Raw genomic sequence first — 24,531 nt, forward strand, 5'->3', positions numbered from 1 at the left:
ACTAGAGGGGAAGAAGCTGGAGAATGAAGGTCTGGAGATGCAAGAGAAAGGCCTGGAGTAGGGTGCCATGAAAGCTGAGATCAGACAAATGTTGTAAATAAAGGCGTGGAAAACAGTGTTTTATGCTGAGAGGTTGAGTAGAATGAGGACCAAAAAATATTTAATTTGGCAGTATGGATGCAGCTGCTGCTAACCTTGGAAAGAACATAGTGCAGTGGTGAGAGCTGCAGAGCGTATGGAGAATAAAGATAGAATGTGTTTTGAGAAGTATGGCTTTGAAGACTAGAAGAGAAATAGTAGGTAGGCTAGGAATAGAGGTATTGGGATGAGAGGTTTTTTTTTTAAAGGTGAGAGCTTCTAGATTATGTTTTAATGCTTAGAATAATGATCCAGTGGAGAAAAGGAGGTTGAAGAAGCAAGAGAGGTGATCAGAGAAAGTGCAAACCCTGGAAAAAAAATAGGCACCAGGAGATGAGATCACCAGTGTGTGTGGAAGGAAGGTCTTCAATAGGAGAGGGCAATTTTTTTTTTGTTTCAGGAGAGTGATGAATATAGATGAAGGCAAGCCTGTAGGTTATTAGTGGGGAGATAAAGTAACTACTATCTGTTAGCTTGTATCTCATATTTTCTCAATGAAATATCAGGCAATCTTATCAAGCCTATCAGATGAGAAAGAGAGAGGTATAAAGAGATAGAAAAAGGTTAATGTTAAGAACCTTCTTAGTCCTTTGTCTCTTCATGCCTTCTGTTAAACTGAGCTCCTGAAATCAAGACTAAGTCTTTTAGAGGCCGGGCGCGGTGGCTCACTCTTGTAATCCCAGCACTTTGAGAGGCCGAGGCAGGTGGATCACGAGGTCAGGAGATCAAGACCATCCTGGCTAACACGGTGAAACCCCGTCTCTAATAAAAACACAAAAAATTAGCCGGGCATGGTGGTGGGTGACTGTAGTCCCAGCTACTTGGGAGGCTGAGGCAGGAGAATGACGTGAACCTGGGAGGCGGAGCTTGCAGTGAGCCGACATCGCGCCACTGCACTCCAGCCTGGGCGACAGAGCGAGACTCCGTCTCAAAAAAAAAAAGACTCAGTCTTTTAGAATTATTTCCCTCTATGATCTCCGCTTCTTTGGAGGTGGTAGATGAAACATTCAGTGGGATCCTACTTGTAGATCCGACCTTTTTAATAATCTTCAGTGGTCCTAGTTCACCTCCTCAGCTGTGCTGATGTCATGAAAACCAGCCTCGACCTCACAAACTACCCCTTGATGATGCTGACCGCTGGACCACTAATATCCAACTGCCTGTGCCATTTCTTCATCTTTCCTTGGTGCCAACCATGCCTGCATATCTGGGCAGCATTCTATGATCCCATGGCTCTCACATCGACAGACCACAACACTAAGGTAACAGGACCAGTTCTCTTCTACATTGTTGGCTTCAGAAGGCAACCCAAGGGAATTTGTGTATATGTATTACATGTGTGGAATATGTGTGTGTTGAAGGTGGGGAAAGTTACACATTTTAGAGCAACAGCCTCATCAGTGAAATTGACATGTAGCTTTCTAATCTAAAAATGTAAAGGATAATACTCACCTGTACAAATCACAGTCTAATATAATTATTTAAAAACTCATCCTTGACTTATAATTATATATCACATATTGCTGGGTAGAGAGACTGTGATAGATACAACTACATCTCCCAGAGCCCAAAGCCCAAAGCAAAAATAGGTGCTCTTTCTTTGCATTGGCGCTTCTGTATGTGGCTTTCTGCTTCTCCAGAAAGAAAAATACTGACTGTCACTTCTGTGAGAGGAGAGAATCACATATTATAAATTCAAATATTATTTAGGCCTAAAATGAACAAAAACCATAACATAGTTATACTCTCAAAAAGTTAATCTAGCTTAATTTCATATGTCTTCAAAGCCTTTTTCCCCCATCACTTGCTTCCAGTCCAAACACACGTACATCCACATTTCCTAGTGATCATGCATACTGAATCTTTATATAATGAGCAAATGGATATCGCTTCAGTACTTAAAAATCCAAATTCCAAAATCAACAACTACAATCTCTCCCAAAATTCTTAAAACTCCAACAAAGGCAGTGCAACGCAATTTATAAGGAGTCCTTATTGAAACAGAGGTGACTGTCTCATGAACAGAATCTCACTGCTCAATGTGAGGCATAAGTTCAGCCTTATGGATAGGTGGGGAATTGAGAGAACTTTACTTAGGACTCCATCTTCTTCTCTCCCTTTATGTTGTGTAGTGTTCCTCTCCCTTACATCTCTTGTCTCTTTCTAACATTTACTTTATAAGTTTGTCTTATACATAAAAAGAAATGATCTACAAATTGAAGAAAGGGCTAGTAAATCCAGGAACTCAATAAGTTTCCAATATTCTCAGCCCAAGCACCTGCTCTGATGTCATGGTCCCATCTTTAAAGTCTCCCATGCTGCTCTCATATCCCAGGTTACCTTTAATCAGAGAAGGTGGGAACATAAAGGTATCACTGGTCCCATGTTAAAGCTTCAAGTAATTGAACGCAGAGAGTAGAAGCAAAGGATAAGGAGAGAGCGGGGTCAACTCTGATAGGAAAATTTTTAAAAAATATCTTAAAGTTAGAATTCTTTCTGGCCTATCCAAGGTGATGGTCTCCTTTTTATAGGAAAATTCCTTTTTTTGGCCTCCGCCCCTGAGCAATGTGCTCTCTAACACATAAGCTGTAGACAAATCAGGCACTAGAAATAACCCAACATCCAAGTTCAGGTCAGAGAGCATTTTTTTTCATCTCTTTAATTATATGCACTGGACAAATTGTCTGCCATAGCCCATGGATTTTTCTTGTCTTTCCTCCATTTTCCCTTGTTTCTCCATTTTACTCTGTGACCTAGAAGCCAACTGGCATAAAAGTCAGGCCTGTATCCAAACTGATGAGCACAAGAACCAAACACCAAGAACATTCTCCAACCATTTTCTTCAAGGAAAGTCATTTCAGACAAGAATTTGGCAAGACATTTAATCAATACCTCAAACACTTCACCTTCCAACTATGTTCTTCTAAGATCAGAAAAACAAAGCAGAAACAGCTCTTATCTCAAATGTGAAAATTAAAAAAAAAAAACCTTCACCTAGGAAATTGTTTCTTTCAGAAACCTAGACCAAATTAGAGTCTAATTTGGAATTCATTCTTTGACCTATGTTTTTCAGCTTTGTAACTCAAGATTAACAATTAAATAACTAAAATGTCAGGCATGCATGGGAAATATCAATAGTTCCTTTTAAAAAATTAAATACATAAAGATAGTTTAATAAAAACAACATTTCCAAATGAATGTCAAATCTTTCTTAGGTTCAAAGGAACAAAACAAAACTCCAAATCACAAGTAACAGACTCTTTTATAGTTGGCCAATAGACAGGCCGGATTGGGAAATTCTTTTATGTGGCATCCAGTGATTTCCAAAAACAATTTAATTTCAAACAATGATCCTTCCAGATATGACATTTGGGGAGAATTGTTTAAAAACACCAGAAGTAAATGTGAAATACCAGTGGTTTCTAGACAATCAAACTCTGCAATTGTTAAGGTTTAGGATTGAACTATGCAGTTACTCCTATACATTAAAATGCTATTTATACTTTGCATGTAGTAGGACATGACTAAGAGAGTAGAAACTTAATTGTATATATTCAGTCTCAGTCGAGTTGGTTGAAATTATGTTTTAAATGGCTGAAGGCAAAATTCTGATTTGGAGAAATGAGTCTCTGATGGCCTCGCCTCATATTCTAATCTCCTTTGCCTTTTAGCACCTTCTGCACTCTCTCTACCTCTGCACCCCACCCCTTGGTATTGTTGGAAAGGGTCAAGATAATTTTATAAACTTAACAGAAAACCATCCTTCATAGGACTGTTTGCATTCTGAAAACCTATCTGGGAGAAGGTAATGTTTGACCCAAAGGAATAAACTTTTGAGGTAGTTGGGAGAGCAAGGGCAGGAGTTTTGCTAGTTTTTCCCCAGTCCCATTCAATGGCTGACTCTGGACATGTAAGGCAGGGCATGATACCCCACTGACCACTGATGACTGTATCTCCCATGTTTCTAGAAGCAACTGGAATCACACAGACCTGGATTCAGATCATAGATGCACAATTAAATCAAATATCTTTGAACAAGTTACTTAACCTCCCCAAGCCTCAGTTTCCACCATAAGAGGTTGGAATGAGAGGATGCCTGCAAAGGACCTGGGATGGTGCTTAACAAAACTTTATCTGTCAGCTTCTCCCTGCCTGCTTCACAGGAGACCCAAATCTCTGCAACAGAAACCAGCTATTCCACTTAGTAATCACTGTGTGCCTCAGTTTCCTGGTTTATAAAATAGGGGCATTGAGCTCTGCCCAGAGGGTTATTATGAGAACAAATGAAATAAAGCATGTAAAGTGTTTAGTACAGGGCCTGTTAGTAAATGCTGGTAATTAGCTGCCATTATGCCACTTGGTCAGAATGTTTAATATTGCAACATACACAAGTATTTATAAAAGAGGTTTTAGCCTTTTTCACCAAGTTTGGAGGGAGGGGAACGCTCACTCTTACTTCCTCCATCCAAACTTCCTGCATTCTATGATATGCCTTGTGCACTTACCACAGAAATCTCAATTATTTGGCTTAATGGAAGGAATCAGGAGTGTGGAAAATCTAAAACAGAAGCTAAGGCCCAAATTTTTAGTTTAATTTTATCATGGAGAAAGAGAAACACTCATTGATGGAATGACACACATTCAAATAGCTACACAATCACATAATTCCCACAGACCTTGGCAAGATGTGCCCTGTTTTTGACAGCCTGGGATCCAGCTGGGAGCAGGGAAAGCAAAAATCCTCCAGAGAGTAAATGACTCAAGGATTACCCATGCTTACTGTGTGCACAGTATCTTGGAAATCAGTCTCATGCCTTAAAGTACAGCTTCTTTTGCCTAAGGATAGGCTTCAAGCCTCTTGTCAAGTTCTGTTGTAATTGTCATTATGCTTAAATTCAAAAAGAGCAAGGAATCTTCAATGTGACAATCTCTGTGTCACTACCCTTTTTTTTTTTTTTTTCTCTTAAATACCTCTCCTATTACCTGGCAAGTTTTGTTTTAATTCCTCAGTCAATGACTCAGTCTTTTGAGTGAAAGCATTGACTCTACAGGAGATCTCAGCTAAAATGCAAAGATTCCCTTGATAGGTGACAAACCCTTTTTAGTCACTGGCATATTAATGTGAATTAACAATAAGGTTAGTTCATTTCTTAGAAATGAGATATAAGGAAAATACCTTTTATTGGGGATATGAGTGAGGAGAGGGATTGGAAAAATAGGCAGCTCAGAGTCACAAGCTCAAATGCTTTCAGGGGCAGAACAGGCTGCATAGAGGGCAACAGGGAGTGGTAGAGCTTGTGGTATACTAGAGAGTAAGCCTCACCTAAAGATATTCACATTTAAAACTTTTAAGAACATTGTGCTGACCAAGTAAAACATGCCTGTTGGTTAAAATGGCTGTTGGTCCATCAGCTTGCAACCTGAAATCCAGAGTAGAAAGCCAAGAGGAGGCAGTACTATTGGGTAGTCCAGGTGAGATGCTGTAAAGACCCATGCCTGGGCCAGGAGAAGACAGCTGCGGATGCTGAAGGAGCCACATGTTTGTGTGATAGCCGTGTGCCGGGACCAGGGGCATGCACACTTCATACCTGAGCATAGGGTAACTCACCCCAGCAGCCAACTACCATTTGGATCACCTGTGGGAGTCTCTGGAACGATGAAGCTATTCTTCTGGATCAGACCCTTGGAGCCAAACCTTCTGATAATTTTTAAGGACCAAAAGTCCAGGATCCTAGGGAGGCTGCACATCTGGAGAGTAGTTTTCAAAACTAATCAGTCTGAGTTCAAACATGTTAGTGGGCAGAGAAGTCAGAATGCTTCCTCCACTCAGCAGGTCCCCTTCTCACCCTGCCCCTGTATCTTGAGTAATTTAAAGTGAACGGGCTCAGCACAAGCCAAATAGGGATCTGTCAACCTGATACTGTCTCAGAGATAGAGCTTTGGACAAAGCTAAAAATTGTTTTCTAAATAAAGGGGTTGGACTGAGATGAAAGGGGCAAAAAGAAAAGAAAGTAAATAAAGTGGTGAGTTCAATATGGTCATTCCCACTGTTAGGGCCAGTTCTCAGTTCTGTACCCAGCACAGTCCCTGGCGCATTGTCAGTAATCAGAAAATACTTCTGAGCAACAACATCTGGGCTTCAATTAAATCACCTGTTGAGGGACAGCCCTTTCTTCCAGATGCATTTGCATTTAGTGCGGGTCTCACGTGAATCAGTCTCAGCTGTGTTTCCAGCAGATGTCTCTGGTTTATTTCTGCTCACAATGGAAATGCAGTATCAAAATCTAGAATCCTATTGTTTTATTGGCTTTTCAAATTGAAAAGCATCTGATTCATCCCAGATATTTATGGACTAGCATATTGTAGTGGTTACCAGTCACGCTCCATCTGAGAGACAAAGTACACATTGACATATACGGCCAGTTCTAGGCCCAGTTGTGAGACAGGGTAAGGATTGTCATGTGTATCTCACCCGTGGTCGCCATTTTTTAATTCTACATGTTGTGACTTGTGTTATTACAGATTAATGATTACAACCGTATGGTTGGAAAGTGTCTGAAAGTAGGAGTGCCTTTTTCTGATTTGCTCCAAGTCGCGGTTCAGGCTTACAGGGGCTATTTCCCTTGCAGGATGTTCTCTTACCTCTGGGTGCCCTGAGTTCTCTTTGACTCTTAGGTTAATGAATAACCTCAAATGAACACAGGGAATATGGCTATTTTGATGTAGGGATGATGCAACCTACAAAATGTAGGTTTGATGTAGGGATGATGCAACCTACAAAAAAAAAAAAGACCATTAAACTTTCTGCATTTAAAAAAATATTTCCAAGGAATGTACAAAGCATGTTACTTGGGAGAAGGACACAGGCATTTCATTTGCATACATATTTAGTAATAACATAGTTTACATTTTGATGTGGCTCTTTGGCAAAGGCCCACTAAAATGACCTCATCTAAAAGAACAGGCTTACTGCTTTTGTAATGGTTAAAAATAAATCCAGCAAATTACTGCCTTCCAATGTGTGAATGCAGGAGGCTTCCTTTATTCCCTGGTAGCAGATGGGTAATTGTTCTTGTGCCCTTCTAGAGCCAAAGTTCTCAGCTCTCTCTTTTTGAGCTGAATGACCCTAAAGAAAATAATTGTAGGCTGGAGGGTAGACAAGGGCAAGCACAAGGAAAATATAAAGGAATAAATGGTGTGACACAAGGGGAGTCTTTCAGTATCCCTAAAATCAACTGTAGATGAGGACTAACTGAATTTATATGTGTTTTGTGCATATATACACACTTACACATTTATATACTAATGAACTTTGAAGTGCCTCTTATGTTGGAAGATAAGAAACTGGTCAGTTATGTTTCTTTTTTTTTTTTTAATTATACTTTAAGTTCTAGGGTACATTTGCACAACGTGCAGGTTTGTTACATATGTATACATGAGCCATGTTGGTGTGCTGCACCCATTAACTCGTCATTTATATTAGGTATATCTCCTAATGCTATCCCCTCCTCCCCCAATCCCATGACAGGCCCTGGTGTATGATATTCCCTACCTTGTGTCCAAGTGTTCTCATTGTTCAATTCCCACCTATGAATGAGAACATGCTGTGTTTGGTTTTCTGTCCTTGCTATAGTTTGCTGAAAATGATGGTTTCCAGCTTCATCCATGTCCCTACAAAGGACATGAACTCATCCTTTTTTATGGCTGCATAGTATTCCACGGTGTACATGTGCCACATTTTCTTAATCCAGTCTATCGTTGATGGACATTTGGGTTGGTTCCAAGTCTTTGCTATTGTGAATAGTGCCACAATAAACATATGTGTGCATGTGTCTTTATAGCAGCATGATTTATAATCCTTTGGGTATATACCCAGCAATGGGATGGCTGGGTCAAACAGCATTTCTAGTTCTAGATCCTTGAGGAATCGCCACACTGTCAGTTTAATTAGATCCCATTTCTCAATTTTGGCTTTTGTTGCCATTGCTTTTTGTGTTTTAGACATGAAGTCCTTGCCCATGCCTATGTCCTGAATAGTATTGCCTAGGTTTTCTTCCAGGGTTTTTATGGTTTTAGGTCTGACATTTAAGTCTTTAATCCATCTTGAATTAATTTTTGTATAAGGTGTAAGGAAGGGATCCAGTTTCAGCTTTCTACATATGGCTAGCCAAGAAACCGGTCAGTTATGTTTCAAACAGACAAGATGCCATGCACGTGAGTGCAGAGGGTGAGTCCTGCTTTTATGTTATTCATCTCTGGCTGCAGGGCTCAGGTCCTGAAACTCTAGGGTTGAGTTTTCTTGATGAAATCTTATGTAAATGGGGTTGCTTCCTAATGGACTTTCTCCTACAAAAAATTTAATGTCCTGAAAAAAAAGTCTTGATAAAATATTTTCTAATTTTCTCTAGGTCTTTTTATTTGTTTTCTTTTGTGGTTATATGCTTTGTTTTTTGAACTAGGAAAACTTCTTGGGAGACAAATTAAAGAGTTTAGAATAGAGATCATTTGAAATATTCTCTAGCTCCTGGCAAAAATAACTAAAATACACTGCTTGATTCTGGAATTTCTTTTACAATGTGTACTGCTGACTTTTAACTGACTGCATGCATGAGCATGGCAATGCAAAAATACTCCACTAAACTGTATCTGCATGAGTGTTTTTAAATCAGCCTTATTGAGAAATAATTTACAAACAATAAACTGCATCCTTTAAACATGTGCAATTCATGAATTTTGATGATTTTAGAAACCTGTTATGCCACCACCATAACCAAGACATAGAACATTTTCATTACCTTCCAAAATGTCTTATATTCCTTTATCACCTTCCACTTGTAGCCTCCAGGCAACCATTAATCTACAGATTAGTTTGGATTTTATATAAATACAATCATGCTGTGTGTACTCTTGTGTTTGGTTTCTTTCAGCATAATGATTCTGAGTTTCATCCACTGGTGCAAGTAGCAGTAGTTCTTTTTTATTGCTCAGTAATAGACCATTGAATCACTGTATTCAACTTTCTTGCTCTATTTATGGATGTTTCCAGTTGCATTCGTGTTTTGTTCTGTTTTTTGTTTTTTTGAGATGGAGTCTCACTCTGTTTCCCAGGCTGGAGTGCAATGGTGCCATCTCGGCTCACTGCAACCTCTGCCTCCCAGGTTCAAGCGATTCTCCTGCCTCAGCCTCCCTAATAGCTGGGATTACAGGCACCTGCCATCATGCCCAGCTAATTTTTGTATTTTTGTAGAGATGAGGTTTCATCATTTTGGCCAGGCTGGTCTTGAACTCCTGACCTCAGGTGATCCGCCCGCTTCGGCCTCCCCTGGGATGACAGGCGTGAGCCACCACACCTGGCCTCATTCATGTTTTTTTATTGTGACTTCAGAGCTTTAGTGCAGGCAGAACCAATTTGCATTTCTCCAACATGGGATAACCAAGATGGTTTATTGTATAAAAATTGTATCAAGCCTGTAATCCCAGCACTTTGGGAGGCCAAGGTGGATGGATCACAAGGTCAGGAGATCGAGACCATCCTGGCTAACCCGGTGAAATCCCGTCTCTACTAAAAATACAAAAAAATTAGCCGGGCATGGTGGGGGGCGCCTGTAGTCCCAGCTGCTCCAGAGGCTGAGGCAGGAGAATGGTGTGAACCCGGGAGGCGGAGCTTGCAGTTAGCCGAGATTGTGCCACTGCACTCCAGGCTGGTCACAGAGCAAGACTCCGTCTAAAAAAAATCATAAATTGTCCCATCTGGCCCATTTCTTAATCTGATTGTGTCTCAAACATATGAAGTCCTCATCCTTGCGTTCAGGGCTCAACACAATCCCCAAAATTGCCCTCTCTCTAGCCAAAACAGCATAACACCTTAACTTGACTGATGCAGCTCTCTTATAGAAAGCCCTTCCTTTTAGTATTATTTGTCAAATCTCCACCCCACTGTTCTGACAGGAGGATGAAGTCTGGGATCTGGACCGAGGTGGAAAGGCAGAGGGCCAGGGGAGACGCTTAGAAAATGTTGCGACATTCAACTGTTTTCTCAAGGTCTAACCACTCGTGTTTCCATCCTATGTGGAACAGATTGATCCTCACTTGTACACTTCCTCTAAGCAGACTTCTTGTTTCCATTATGGGCATTACAACTTTCATGTTCACATACTACAGTACTATTAAACAGTTGTTGAAAAGGTCATGTTGTTTAGCAGCTTGCCTGAGGGAGTTCTCTCTCTTGTACAGTTCTACCATTCAATAAACCCACTTCAGATATTATCCACTTGATTGGCTTCTGATCAAAACACTTCCCTTTCTTCCTGCTTCAGACTCCTGTGGCACTATGTCCCCATATCATGACACTTACACATTTTGGCTTGTAAATTAATAGTTTATATGTTTGCCTCCATAACTAAGAAGAGTTAAGGATTGGGATTCCCCACAACCTCCAGCTTGGTGCTGGATGAAGTAGATGAATGAAGGCATGGAGACAGCAAAGTTGAGGACTGTGGCCTCTAGCTTGGGGAATAGTGTCCAGTTTGGTGTGGCTCAAAGATGTGTTTCATGGGGCTAAGACTGGCCATGGCTGAAGTCAATATGAAGTGTTGGACTTTAGTCTGTAGCCACAGAGAACCATAAAATTACTGACATCATGTTAGATAGGCCAAGTTTGCACAAAACAGTCAAGTGGCGGGGAGTGGAGATAGTTGAGAAGATAAAAATTATATGGCGATATGTCAAGCCAGCTAGAATGGGCAATACAGGATCCAAAGGATGGCCTGCTTCATCCATCCACCAAATTATCCTTTTGACCACCACTTTTCAAAATAAGATGACTAGTACCACACAGCCCCACTTAGTTACTTGTGAGTTCATTTTTTGACTAATGCGTTCAGGTGTGGGAAACAGCCTAGACAAAATTAAAATATCTGTAAAAGCTGCATTTAGGATTATCTTATGGTGGAAATGAACTCATGCTAAATCTTGTTCTCAGACTATTTTTCCAGACATTTGTTACTGCTTTTTAAAGCAGTGGAGCAGAATTCTAGAATTTCAATTATGTTTCATCATACAAGTATTTAACTGATATGTATTCAACTATAAACAATTAGCAAAATAAAATAGTATTGGAATAATGTAACTTAAAGTACTGTATTTTTATTTTGTATTTAAAAGGAAAATCTTTTCTATTGACAACATTTCTGACACCAAATGTGTGGATTTTTTCCCCCACAGCAACAACCAGTTCTCCAGTTCTCCAGACAACTGCGTGTTGTCCCAGAGTTAGCGCAGACCTCACAAGTTGAGGGCTCAGTCTCACAAGACTGCTTCCCAGCTTCAGAAGCCAGTCTCCACTACTGGGACACCAGGTTACTCACACTTCTGTCAACTTGGCTAAAAACTGGATTTCCCATGATCCTCCCTTCATGCTTAATAATTTGCTATAACAGCTCACAAAACTCAGGGAAACACTTTATCGTGTTATTTATGTTACCAGTTTACTACAAATGATACAGATGAACAGTCAGATGAATAGGTACATAGGGCAAAGTATGGGGTTAGGGGTGGTGTGGAGCTTCTGTGACCTCTCTGGGGGCACCACCCTCCCAGCACCTCAATGGATTTGCCAACCTGGAAGCTCTTTGAAACCCTTCATTTGGAGTTTCTATGGAGGTTCCGTTACACAGAGATAATTGATTAAATCATTGAACATTAGTGATTATCTCAATCCCCAGCCCCTCTTCCCTCCTCAGAGGTCAGCGAGAAGAACTGAAATTTCCAGCCCTCTGATCAGGCCTTGGTCATTCTGGCAACCAGCCCGAATCTTAAAGCTGTCTGGGGGGTCCTAGCCACCAGTCATTCATTAGCATACAAAAAGACACTCATCACCCCCAGGGATTCCAAAAGTCTTAGAAGCTCTTGTTTCAGAAACAGGGAAAAGACCAAATATAATTTTAAAAGCTCCTATCACCCCTGTCACTCAAGAAGTTACAAGGGTTTTGAAAGCTCTGTGTCAGGAAGTAGGTGCAGAGACCAAATATGCATTTCTTATTATGCCACAGCATTGTAATTTTATGCTATGCAAAGCTGTATTCATTCTTAATATTCATTCTAATTCCAACTACTAGTTTGTTATAATACTAAACTATATTATATATATAATCTTTGAATATCTTTTATGAGTTATTTAAGTAATTTGCAGAAAATAATTTAGTCTGCATTATTTTACCTTTAAGGCTGATTTTATTGCCCAATCCAGGTTAACTTTTGACTCCAGAGCTGATTTTTTTATTACTTTTTATTATAAAAATGGTACAAATTCATTATAAAAATCCAAGCCATTAGGAAAGTATAAAAATTACCCCACATTCCCCTAATTTGACCTTAGTGAATATCATTCCAGGCATCTGTGTACACAGACATGCATAAGTAGACATGTATATGTTTTCATAGAAGTGAGATTATTAGTAGAGATAAATTTAAATTACTTGCATTTGACAAAAAGGCACCAAAGTGAAACTAATAATTTTGCTGAACTGTAGGATAATATTTCTTCACTAAGTTTAGTTTTTAAAAGGACCCACTAAAGTTAAAAAAAGTAATTATTAATGTATTTGCAAAAGATTAACTTCAAACTTTAATTTTACACTGCTTCAATTGACTGTTTCACATGAAAAGTGAGGAATTTAATGTCATTAACTTCTTTGTACTGCTCCTTCCCCTGCCAATTTTGATAATTAATTTTATATTCTCTATAATTTTTTTTTTTGAGACAGGGTCTCACACTGATGCTCACAGTGGAGTGCAGTGGCATGATCACAGCTCGCTGCAGCCTCAACCTCCTGGGCTCAGGTGGTCCTCCCACTTCAGGCTCCTAATAGTTGGGAACTATAGGCATGTGCTACCATGCCCAGCTAATTTTTATATTTTTTGTAAAGATGGGGTCTCACTAGATTGCTCAGGCTCAGGCCTGTGTCAAACCCTTGGGCTCAAGCAATCCACCTGCCTTGGCCTCCCAAAGTGCTGGGATTACAGATAAGAGCCACTGGGCACAGCCTCTACAATTTCTGTAGTTATTTTGCCTTCTATGGTTTAAGCGGATTAATTGCCACTCTTTGAATCACAATCTCTATACTTTTTAGCTTTTTTGTTGTTTCATCCCTTGATTTCTTATATTAACTAATGTTTTTCAAAGAGGATCAGGGTAGAGTGGCTATATCATGTATTTATTATACAGGGACATTTTAGGGAGTAAAAGAAGAGCTATTAATATTAGCCAAGACAACAGGTATATAATAAGACTGTTCTAGGCAAAACAGTGCTTAGAATCACCCTAAAGCCAGATATGGTGCCAAGTTCTTGAATGCTTCAACTCAGAACTTTTTGAGCCATTTAAACAGTGCCAAATGGCCCCTTTAACAACGAATCATCTATTGGAAGAAAAAGTTTGGCTCTGTCTAAAGGCCCAATAGCTCACTTCCTGGGGCTAATAGATGGGTTTTAGGGAATCTACCAATCATTCGATATCATATCCACAATTCTGTATACATATGCATTTTTCTGGGGAGATCACTGTTACACTAATCAGATTTTCAAAGACTATTGCTCCATCAACATTTCTTACCAATTTCTATTTCATAAGGTGATGCTTGGATCACATTCTCTGAACTCCCTTGTAAATAACATCACAGAACTATACTTTCACGCTATAAGTTATCACTTCGTATCTTCTGTATAATTAGTATAAGAAGTGAACAAATGTAGGCCTGGTGCGGTGGCTCACGCCTGTAATTCAAGCACTTTGGGAGGCCGAGGCGGATGGATCACCAGGTTGGGAGATCAAGACCATCCTGGCTATCATGGTGAAACCCTGTGTCTACCAAAAATACAAAAAATTAGCTGAGCATGATGGCAGGCACCTGTAGACCCAGCTACTTGGGAGGCTGAGGCAGGAGAATGGCATGAACCTGGGAAGCAGAGCTTGCAGTGAGCCAAGATCGTGCCACTGCACTCCAGCCTGGGCGACAGAGCAAGACTCCGTCTCAGAAAAAAAAAAAGAAATGAACAAATGTGGAGTGTTTCTGATATTTTGTAAAACTGCTAGTAATGACTTCCATTTTAGTTTTCATTATGTCTTTTATTAAAATTCATAAATTCATGCAATAAATTTAGTGCTAGGAATATTTTTTTCCTTCTGACCAATTGTCATACTTCTTTCTATAAACGCTATTAGTTACTGAGTTGTGTATTTCACAGTAATTTCCTTTTAGCCTGAGCTATCAGAGAGGTCATCTAGAGAAATTTGAACCTATCTGAAATATAGGTATTCTAGTCTCGGTTTTCTGAAACAGCTATGTCCATTCCTCTTTTATCCAAACCTCTCTTAAGGTTCTCCAACAAATCAGCCTCCTTTCTTGGTCCTTAATCTTTCTCTCCTGCTTCAATAGTGACATTATGACTATTTATTTCAAACAGTAACAATGAAGGTATGGATGCCAGGTTATATACAATAATTAGGATAAAAGTTGTTAAATATCCACTTCCCTGTGTGTTACACAAACCTGGCCTAAAACATTGAACATGAAGTATTCCTGACAGAGAAAAGACATTAACAGAAAGAAAAAGATGCTGTGTGGAAAATAATATGATAATTCCAAATAGTGGCCAGCAAAATAATTGAAAACATATGAAAAGTTAGTGGATTCAAGTTAAAAGTTTTCCCTAAAATGTTCAAGTGCCTGTCTATATCTAGCCTAAATCAACTTTCCCAGGAAACTGAGAGCACAGAAACAAAATTGTGGTGAGCCCTGATAGACTTTTATGCACACTTACATAGATCTAGTGATTAACTTTTTGTGAAACATGTCTTTTACCTTGATGTTAGAAAAGTAATGCCACATCAGCAAAATATTATCTGAAATATTACAGGAAAACTGTTGATCTAATTCTTTGCTCTTCAGCAACCTCAGACTTATCGACTTCCTCTTTGCCTTTCTTTGATAACACTTTCCTGGAGTTGGCTGGTCCTGGCAAGGGCCTCCATAGACAGGGCCCCCTGCCCTCACATAACCTCCTCAGCCACCCTTCCACTGCCCTCCTTACTCTGTTATGCCATGCCACTGAAAGCTACAGGCTGCACATTTGCTAAGAGGGGGACTTCTGCTGGTTCTGCCAGAGCTACAGTCTCTTCTTTCTGTTCCTTCTCTCCATCCCCCACATATCCGCTTCTATCTGAAAAAGGCCCAATAGCAAAACCATGGACTGGAGAAAGAGGCCAAATAGGAAAACCTTGGCAGCTGGGGCAGTGGCAATAACCACAAGTTGGAGATTGCTCAGCTTTCCCTGGAAGTTTCAGACTGACAATTGTAAAATCAATGAAAAATAAAATAGGTCTTATCTCTGTTCAGACCCATGTGGATGTATTTTTCTCTTCTGCTGTGGCTGGGCTGTTTGAGCTTCACCAGAGCATGGCTTAGGAGTAAGATGCTCAAAACCTAAGAATATGGAGTATATTGCAGGTTCAACTGAAGTTCAACCACAAATATAGAGCATGGGAGAAGCTTTAGAAAATATAATGTAGAACATCTTCGCCTTTTTATGGTATTAATTTTCTCCCACATCCATTTCAGTTGTTCAGTACATGTCTTCTGACCTCTGTGTCTGCCTGTTTTCTTCTAACTTTCCTTCCAAAGGAAATCTTCTGACGGTGACACGAATGTCTTCATTTATGACCCATGCCATTTATTTTGCTTATATACGTGGTTAAATACTGGATTTGGCTCATACTTTCCATGTGGAATTTTATTAAATTCGCTATTTTCAAAGTGAAAAGAATAACTTCTCATTTTAATCTAAAAATCTGCATTTAATTAACCTTTCCAGTAAATAAACATGTAAAAAAACAGAAACATTTAAACATCTTGAAAATTTTTGCTTATGCTTTGTACTTTCTCTTGGGTCTTTCTTGAATTTCTCAAATATTTTTAATGTCACTTTTCAATTTTTCAATTGTTAGAACCTACCATATGGCTAAGAAAAAGAAGGATAGATAACTATTTAGTTATTTTGATAAATGTAGACAGTTTATTGGCATAAGTTAGTATAGAATAATAGAAAAAAAATTCCACTTCAAATAATACCCTTTTTATAAAAACTTCAATCATCCAGGGAGTCACTTTATTTTCCCTTTTTGCTTGGTCTATATTAACTGTGGATTTATTCATATAAAATTTCTTTTTATGTCTGGTAATCAGAAATCATAAATGTGTTTCCTTCTGGTTTTGATATTGGTCTGTGCAAAGTGAAAGTCCCAACAGTTATAGTTAAAAGTAGGCTGATTCTAAGACATGCACATTAACCAAGTTTTATTTCCCCAAAGGAGACCACACAATCAGCTTAATTCGTTTCTGTTTTCATGCCACCTGGTGCTACTAAAGAGCATATTGAAAAAAAGTCATTTAATTCCAACAAAATATCTTGCAGCTTCATGTAACTAGGTCTTTTCCATTATTCAGTGAATATTCTTCCCTAATTGAATCATTACTACATTCCGCAGAGTGCATAATCCCAGGATCTTTCACTATTTCCCAGAATTCAAATCTCTTCATTCTCTGAAGATCACTTTGTCTCATACTTAGAAGACTAAGTCCATGTATGTGAGCATCACCAATTCCTCACTTCTCTACAAACAACTTTTCCCTTTCTCTAACTTTTCTTTTTTCCCTTTCTCTAACTTTTCTTTTTTTCTCAGAAGCTGACACCTCAAATTATGCCCTTAATCTCATCTTCTACTGCCTCCTCTGTAATTTTTAATTATCCTATTTTATTGTGGGCCTATAATCTTTTCCTCTCTGCCTAAGGCATCCCTATCCTATAAACAGCAACAAAACAAACCTTTCTTCTACTTTGCTTGTCTCTCAAGTTTCTTTTCTGCAAGTTTTTTGAAAGTGTATTGTTCTCTTCCTTGATATAATTTTTAACTCCTAACAATTTAGCTTTTACCCTTACCACTCCTTTGGAACTAACCACTCAAAAGTCACTGGTATGGAATCCACTGATAACTCCATCTAATAGCCTTTTCTCAGCCCCTCATTACTCTTTGCAGCATCTGACAAGGTTGATGACACCATATTTCTGGAAACCAGAAATGTTTCCAGAATCTTTTGTCTGCGTGCCCTGTTTCTTTAACTACAAATTTGAACCTTTCTCTGTGTTTTCTAGCTGTAATTTCCCTTGTCCAATATCCCTACTATAAATATTCTCCCAAGAATTTTTCTCCATATATTCTTTCCATACTCCTATTTATAGAATTTTCATGGTTTTAAACATTTTTTTAATGTGTGACTAGCTCTGAAATAAATGAATACTGAATTTGCAGGCCTGTATTTCCTGTTTTGGCTGCACTTATTTATTTAAATTCTACAATTATGTCAAACTCAACAGATCCAGAACAAAATCAATGTTTTTCTCCTTCTCTAAATTGCCTTTCTGTATTTATAAGTTTTATTTGTACTCTGTGCAAGGCTTTTCTATAGGTCTATCCTCAGATTTAGACAGGCCCTGGGTTCCTAAAATGGTAGAGGCTTCTGTCAATGCCCCTTCCTCTCCCCAATGTCAGATTGTCACCTCCTATCACTGAGTGTAAGACATGGTGGGTAGGAGAGTACACACAGACGGTCCCTGCATGCCTGCACCTTAGAGGGGCTTACACTCAGCTACTCTGCCCTTTTCTTGTGGCAGAAAATTATGTCTCATATAAAGTTTGGAGCTTGGAGGCTTTTTCTTGGTACTATTGATCTATCTTCAAACTTAGGTAGGCCTTTTAGTTCATCTATTTATCTTGCAACTTTGAGTCTCCAATGGGCTCAAAAATTATGATTCTGTAAGCTATTCAATTTGTTCTCATTGTTTGGGTGGAAGCAATGATTCTTGTCCTTTTCTATATCCTAGACAGAAGCTGAATTTCCCTATTGTATCTTATCCTTAACTCTCCCATAGATTTGGTTCTCCCAGGAACAAGAAAACTAAGAATTTGAGTTCAAGTAGTTTATTTGGGAGGTGATCTCATGATACCCCAGTAAAGGAATAGGAAGAGAGACAGGGAAGAGAACAAAGCCTAGATAGTGTGTTAACAAGCGACTGTGGTACAGTCACTCTAAGGACTTCTGGAAGACTATATGGAATCAACCTTGGTGAGGAAGCTGGGTATTTATTCGCTAACTCTCATCTGCAATTGATGAGCTGTTCTGCTGTGGGCAGAGCCTACTCCATATCAAAAAAGGCAAAGAATCACAAGTGCTTGCAGTACAAAGTTGTTGACATGATCCCAATGTGGGCGGGCATAATAGTGTTAACAATGTCTGTTATAAACTTTCCATTGACATTTATTACTTTTCTTCTCAGATATATGGGTGTACTCGAGCCTGGTGTTATTGAGAAGAGCAATTATACCTGATTTATCTTTGTATTCTCCCAGCATAGTAACTTGGATATAATAGTCTGAAGGCAATCAATCAATATTTATTAAATGAGAAAATATAATTTATATAGTACCGATATGAAGAATTCTGGTTAGCTCTTTTTTATTTCCTCTGAAGCCATGTCCTCACCCCAATCCTAGTTACTCAAATAATATAGTTTAATCCTTTAATTGCCAAAAAAATAAAGTCACCAGACTAGTGGGGATTTTTTTTAAATCACGTTGATTTTCCAGCTAACTTAAATGTGGTATAATTTTAAAATGTTATTTCCAAATCTAAGCTTTATCTAACAGAATTTTTTTCTTTTTTTAATTATACTTTAAGTTCTGGGATACATGTGCAGAATGTGCAGTTTTGTTACATAGGTATACACGTGCTATGGTGGTTTGCTGCACCCATCAACCCGTTACCTACATTAGGTTTTTCTCGTAATGCTATCCTTCCCGTAGCCCACCACCCCCAACAGGCCCCAGTATTGGATGTTCCCCTCCCTATGTCCATGTGTTCTCATTGTTCAGCTTCCACTTATGAGTGAGAACATGGGGCGTTTGGTTTTCTGTTCCTGTGTTTGCTGACAATGGTGGTTTGCAGTTTCATCCATGTCCCTGCAAAGGACACGAACTCATCCTTTTTTAAGGTTGCATAGTATTCCATGGTGTATATGTGCCACATTTTCTTTATCCACTATATCATCGGTGGGCATTTGGGTTGGTTCCAAGTCTTTGCTATTGTGAACTGTGCTGCAGTAAACATATGTGTGCTTGTGTCTTTATAGTAGAATGATTTATAATCCTTTGGGTATATACCCAGTAATGGGATTGCTGGGTCAAATGGTATTTCTGGTTCTAGATCCTTGAAGAATCGCCACACTGTCTTCCACAATGGTTGAACTAATTTAGACTTGCACCAACAGCGTAAAAGCTTTCCTATTTCTCCACATCCTCTCCAGCATCTGTTGTTTCCTGACTTTTTAATGATCACCATTCTAACTGGCATGAGATAGTATCTCATTGTGGTTTTGATTTCTAACGACCAGCGATGATGAGCTTTTTTCATATGTTTTTGGGCTGCATAAATGTCTTCTTTTGAGAAATGTCTATTTATATCCTTTGCCCACTTTTTCATGGGGTTGCTTGTTTTTTACTTGTAAATTTGTTTAAGTTCCTTGTAGATTCTTGATATTAGCCCTTTGTCAGATAGATAGATTGCAAAAATTTTCCCCCATTCTGTAGGTTGCCTGTTCACTCTGATGATAGTTTCTTTTGCTATGCAGAAGCTCTTTAGTTTAATTAGATCCCATTTGTCAATTTTGGCTTTTGTTGCCATTGCTTTTGGTGTTTTAGTCATGAAGTCTTTGCCCATGCCTATGTCCTGAATGGTGTTGCCTAGGTTTTCTTCTAGGGTTTTTATGGTTTTAGATCTTACATTTAATTCTTTCATCCTTCTTGACTTAATTTTTGTATAAGGTGTAAGGAAGGGGTCCAGCTTCAGTTTTCTGCATATGGCTAGCTAGTTTTCCCAATATCATTTATTGAATAGGGAATCCTTTCCCCATTGCTTATTTTTCCCAGGTTTGTCAAAGATCAGATGGTTGTAGATGTGTGGCGTTATTTCTGAGGCCTCTGTTCTGTTCCATTGGTGTATATAACTGTTTTGGTAGCAGTACCATGCTGTTTTGATTACTGTAGTCTTGTAGTATAGTTTTGAAGTCAGGTGGTGTGCTGTTTCCAGCTTTGTTCTTCTTTTTGCTTAGGATTGTCTTAGTTATACGAGCTCTTTTTTTGGTTCAGTATAAAATTTAAAGTGGTTTTTTCTAATTCTGTGAAAAAAGTCAATGGTAGCTTGATGGGGATAGCACTGAATCTATAAATTACTTTGTGTAGTATGGCCGTTTTCATGATGTTGATTTTTCCTATCCATGAGCATGGAATGTTTTTCCATTTGTTTGTGTCCTCTCTTATTTCCTTGAGCAGTGGTTTGTAGTTCTCCTTGAAGAAGTCCTTCATATCCCTTGTAAGTTGTATTCCTAGGTATTTTATTCTCTTTGTAGCAATTGTGAATGGGAGTTCACTCATGACTTATTTTGTGTTACTTGCAGCCAACAATGATACGGCGTCCACCAGCAGTTGTTTGCTACATTTGTGGTTGTGAATATGGAACAAAATCTATTAGCATTCATGAGCCACAATGTCTGAAAAAATGGCATAATGAAAACAACTTGTTGCCTAAAGAGTTAAGGAGACTAGTACCTAAAAAACCAGAAGTCAGGACCATTACTGGTAAGTTCCTAGAAAAAAGATTTGAGTGCATAAGGGGAGACTTTTCTCTCTAAACTAATAAGAGCAGAAGTATTCTTTTTTTACTTGTTCAAACGACCAAAATCAACAACATTTCCTGCCTTGGTTACAGAAAAATAAGAAAAACAGTTCTGAAATGCCTGTCCAAAGAATTATCTTCTGATGCTGAGACATAAAGACACTATGTCCTGGCAACACTGTGCATGAGAGGGACCTATGGGAATTTGCTGTATTTCCCAAAAGTTTCTTTCATTCATCATTAAACTCTTTGAATGTAAAATAAATAATAAAATATTTAAAAAATAAAAATGAATAAAACTTTAAAAAATATGAAACTTAAAAAAAACCTTTGGGAACATCCAAAGTCATGTTTCCAGATATGAATGTGTCTTGGTGTTCATAGAGCAGGGATACAAAACTCGAATTTTCACCAAGTCCACTAGTCAGGTTATGACATTGAGTAAACTGGGTCCGTGTGTGCAACAAAGGGGAGGTAAGGACTATGATGCGCTGTGGAGCGTCAGCTCACTCTAAAGGAGACAAGCAACTGCCCAGTTCCAGCTGGTGTTATCATTAAGAAATTTAGTCCAATGTACTCATATCTTTCAATAACACAAAACAAACTAGAAATCTAGACATCTATTTTAAATGTCCAGAATTTTTCGCATTTAATCATTTGTAAAGCATGGTGCAAACCAAATGAAACTGAAACTACACTGCCATGTTTGGCCTCATCACAAAGCCTCAAGTTTATTCATTTAGGGTACGAGAATAGTTAAGAAAATATTTTTGCCATGCAAGCTCAGACTTGCTTAGCATATTTTTACCATTGTCATTTTCTCAGTAGATCCCCGAAACCATCTCACAGGACAGTGTTGGTTTTAAGAGGAGTATCTTTCAGTTCATCCATTCTCCTATGTAACCGTAGATTTGCAATGTTGAAAAGTACGTTGGGGGTCATTTAATGTCAATTAGTCCAAAGCACTTGTGTCAGAGATGTGACACAAAGAGAGTTTTATAACAACCCACAAAGTAGAGCCTAGATTGTATGATAAATTCTATATCCTGCTAGACCCCAGCTATTCACAGTCCTTGCCAAAAAGAGGACTTTTCATACAGGTGGGAAAACAGCTAAAGATGAAAACAACCAGCTACTGAAATTAGAGCATTTTCCACAAACAGGTTGTTTACCTCATTGAAACTCTCTTTCCAGCATTTCTCATTGGGTGTCAAAAGATGTTTCCTTCCCTTCTGATCTTTATCACTTTCTCTGCTTGACCATAACTACCATCAGGCTAGAAGTAAGAGGAATGATTGGTCTGAAAGCCCTGGTGGTTCACTATTCTGTTATTGCCTACAGATGGAAAAGATAGGTCCTATAACTGCACTTCCCTGCAGTCTTCCTCTCACTCCCGTGTTATTTATCTCTGAAGATGCCCTTCCTCTCTAGGTAAAAAGAATTCACATTACCATTTTTATCCCATGAACTCATTGTAGTCATAGGGTTCAAATAACCCCTCTTCCTGATCTGAAGTCAAGGCCCTATGCAAAAACACTTAGAAATGTGATGAATCACCTTCAAGTGAGAGTCAGTGACTACTCTGGAATTTTTGAGTTCATTTTAAAACTCGCATGAGTAACGAGAAAGTCAGTGTCATTCTTTTCTCATTTTTCAAAGCACTCAAAATACACATTCATATCCCACATAGACAGTGACATTTGCTTTATCCAAAGAATAAATACTAGATTTTGCTGGGATTTAAATTCCCATGGAGCAAGAAAGTGAGTATTAGGAGCAGACATGTTAAAAAATTTAAGGTTCACTGTAGTTGTGTGAACCATTAGCTAGAAATCATATGAGAATTGCTTAAGCTTTAACGAAGTAATCTATGCTGTGCCAAAGATAAAAACTAAGTAATATGTTTTTGAGTGCCTTGTTACATTTTGGGGGCCTATTTTCAGTGGTTCTAAGACATAGTCAATTTAATGTACTAAAGTCATTCTATTGTAACTAAGGTTTATTAAAGCTAAATGCCACATTGTTTCTCTAAAGTAAAGCCATATGCTTTTTTCTCCCTGTGCTCTACCAATGAAGATTATACATTTCTCATCTGTCTTTGTTATTTTCTTAAGGACATATCTTTTTGTCAGATTATTCTGTTCGTATTCTCCACTTTGATTACTTAAAGAATATCTGAGTTTATGACCATGAAGAGATGATAAGTTTTTAGGATATAATTCATCTTAAATTCACTCTCAACTGTCAGTTTTGGCTTCTAAAAACATTCCACTGAAGGATTACAGAAAAGGAAAATACAAATACATGCTCATTCCCCTTTGTAAGCTTATATTTAGAGTCAACTGAAAGAAGGCCAAAAGTTATATTTGCAAAATAATAATGTGTATGCAAAGATGTTAATAATTAGTGAAGAATGCATATCATAACATGTAAAACAATGTCTTTCCTTTTTTAAAATCCAAAGAGTGAAAAGCCTCTGTCTGATTCCCAGCTAATTTTATTCAACACATGAAAGAGCGAGCAGCCCTTTCTTTTTTGGAGGCAAAAGTAATATAATTTGTTTAAAATACTCAGTCAACAGGTATTTCCTGAAAATATTTTCCATAGAAAGTAGAATATGGTTCTCCCGAATAAAAACTGATCCATTTTACCTTTTTCTTTCCCTTTTGTTTTTGGTATTTTTTTTTTCTTTGTTTCTTTTTGCTTTTTTCCTTTAACTTTCCAGCCAAAGGCTTCTATGATCTTGATGCTTTAAATGAAGCTGCTTGGACAAGTGCCCAGAGCCAGTTGGTTCCCTGTAATGTTTGTGGGCGTACCTTCCTGCCAGACAGACTGATTGTTCACCAACGATCTTGTAAACCCAAAGCTGCCAAGTAAAGCCCTTTTCTCTCTACTGAAGTGTTACAGAAATTAATCCCTTTGAAAGAGATTGGGATAGAATGGGAAGGAGAAAAAGGAGCTGACGAGGGGAAACAAGGAAAACTGGAATTGACCAACGGTTGGTCTAGCAGGGGAGGCCCAGTTCAGCGCTTCGGTGTTGCAAGCATTGCTCACTATTATGCAGTTGGGCAAATGCTCTGGTTTTAACAAGCAGCTGCATGTGCATAGGCACGCTGGGGACCATTTCACACTTTTGTCAGGCAGATTTACAAGCAGGCTGCTTCTCATCAGAGCTCGGATTTTTGTCTAAAAGAAATTTCAGAGCCAATGGTCCCCATTTTCCTTCCATTTTCTTTCCTGAACAAGATTTTGAACTTCACAATTAGGACTCTTATTCAGTGCACAAGGGTTTTGGAGGCAACTTCAGGCAACTCCTTAATCCCAGGAAGAACCGGATTCCTTCCTCTCCCTGAGCTTTCTGAAATAACCTGTCGTTCCACATGTCCTTTTATCCAGGGACATTTTTTGAGTTATTGATTGGGGTGCTTCTTTTCTCTATAAGATTGTTCAACAGCAGAGACATTCAAAACATCGCTGAGAACTCAATGTACTGGAACCATATCTAACTCATTCTCGCTTTCAAATGGCAAGAAATGATACAAGATATTTCAGAGCCACTGCCAGCCTCATGTGTCAGGAGACTGCTGCAATACAATTCATCAAAATAGGT

General features: G+C 38.6%; 2 protein-coding genes across 4 annotated transcripts in view; one reads left to right on the plus strand and one right to left on the minus strand.

The window, feature by feature from the left end:
• LOC129059515 (uncharacterized) overlaps positions 1-1,174 on the minus strand; it is an 18,881-nt gene extending 17,707 nt beyond the window's left edge. For both annotated transcript variants that reach the window (XR_008525470.2, XM_063724236.1), the window contains exon 1: positions 717-1,174. The gene's annotated coding sequence lies outside the window, so the exon portion shown is untranslated. The remainder of the gene's footprint in view (positions 1-716) is intronic.
• ZNF475 (zinc finger protein 475) lies at positions 991-23,814 on the plus strand. Of its 2 annotated transcripts, XM_054555873.2 has the most exons (5): positions 1,300-1,400; positions 8,263-8,365; positions 11,362-11,495; positions 20,704-20,884; positions 23,647-23,814. In XM_054555873.2, the coding sequence occupies exons 4-5, from the start codon at positions 20,710-20,712 to the stop codon at positions 23,796-23,798; spliced, it is 327 nt and encodes a 108-aa protein (XP_054411848.1). In that variant the 5' UTR covers positions 1,300-1,400; positions 8,263-8,365; positions 11,362-11,495; positions 20,704-20,709; the 3' UTR covers positions 23,799-23,814. The 2 variants fall into 2 exon arrangements, with proteins under 2 accessions (XP_002815868.4, XP_054411848.1); XM_002815822.4 differs by lacking the exons at positions 8,263-8,365; positions 11,362-11,495 and having other exon boundaries at positions 991-1,400.
• The last annotated feature ends 717 nt before the right edge of the window (positions 23,815-24,531 follow it).

The sequence above is a fragment of the Pongo abelii genome, chromosome 4, assembly GCF_028885655.2.
Source record: "Pongo abelii isolate AG06213 chromosome 4, NHGRI_mPonAbe1-v2.0_pri, whole genome shotgun sequence".
Taxonomy (NCBI): Eukaryota; Metazoa; Chordata; class Mammalia; order Primates; family Hominidae; genus Pongo; species Pongo abelii.

Excerpts from the sequence above, each read along its gene's own strand:
- ZNF475 (XM_002815822.4), top strand. The coding sequence starts at position 1,227 with ATGAAAACCAGCCTCGACCTCACAAACTACCCCTTGATGATGCTGACC. Across the intron at positions 1,401-20,703 it reads CGACAGACCACAACACTAAG|CCAACAATGATACGGCGTCC; the intron begins GTAACAGGACCA and ends TGTTACTTGCAG. Across the intron at positions 20,885-23,646 it reads AGAAGTCAGGACCATTACTG|CCAAAGGCTTCTATGATCTT; the intron begins GTAAGTTCCTAG and ends TTAACTTTCCAG.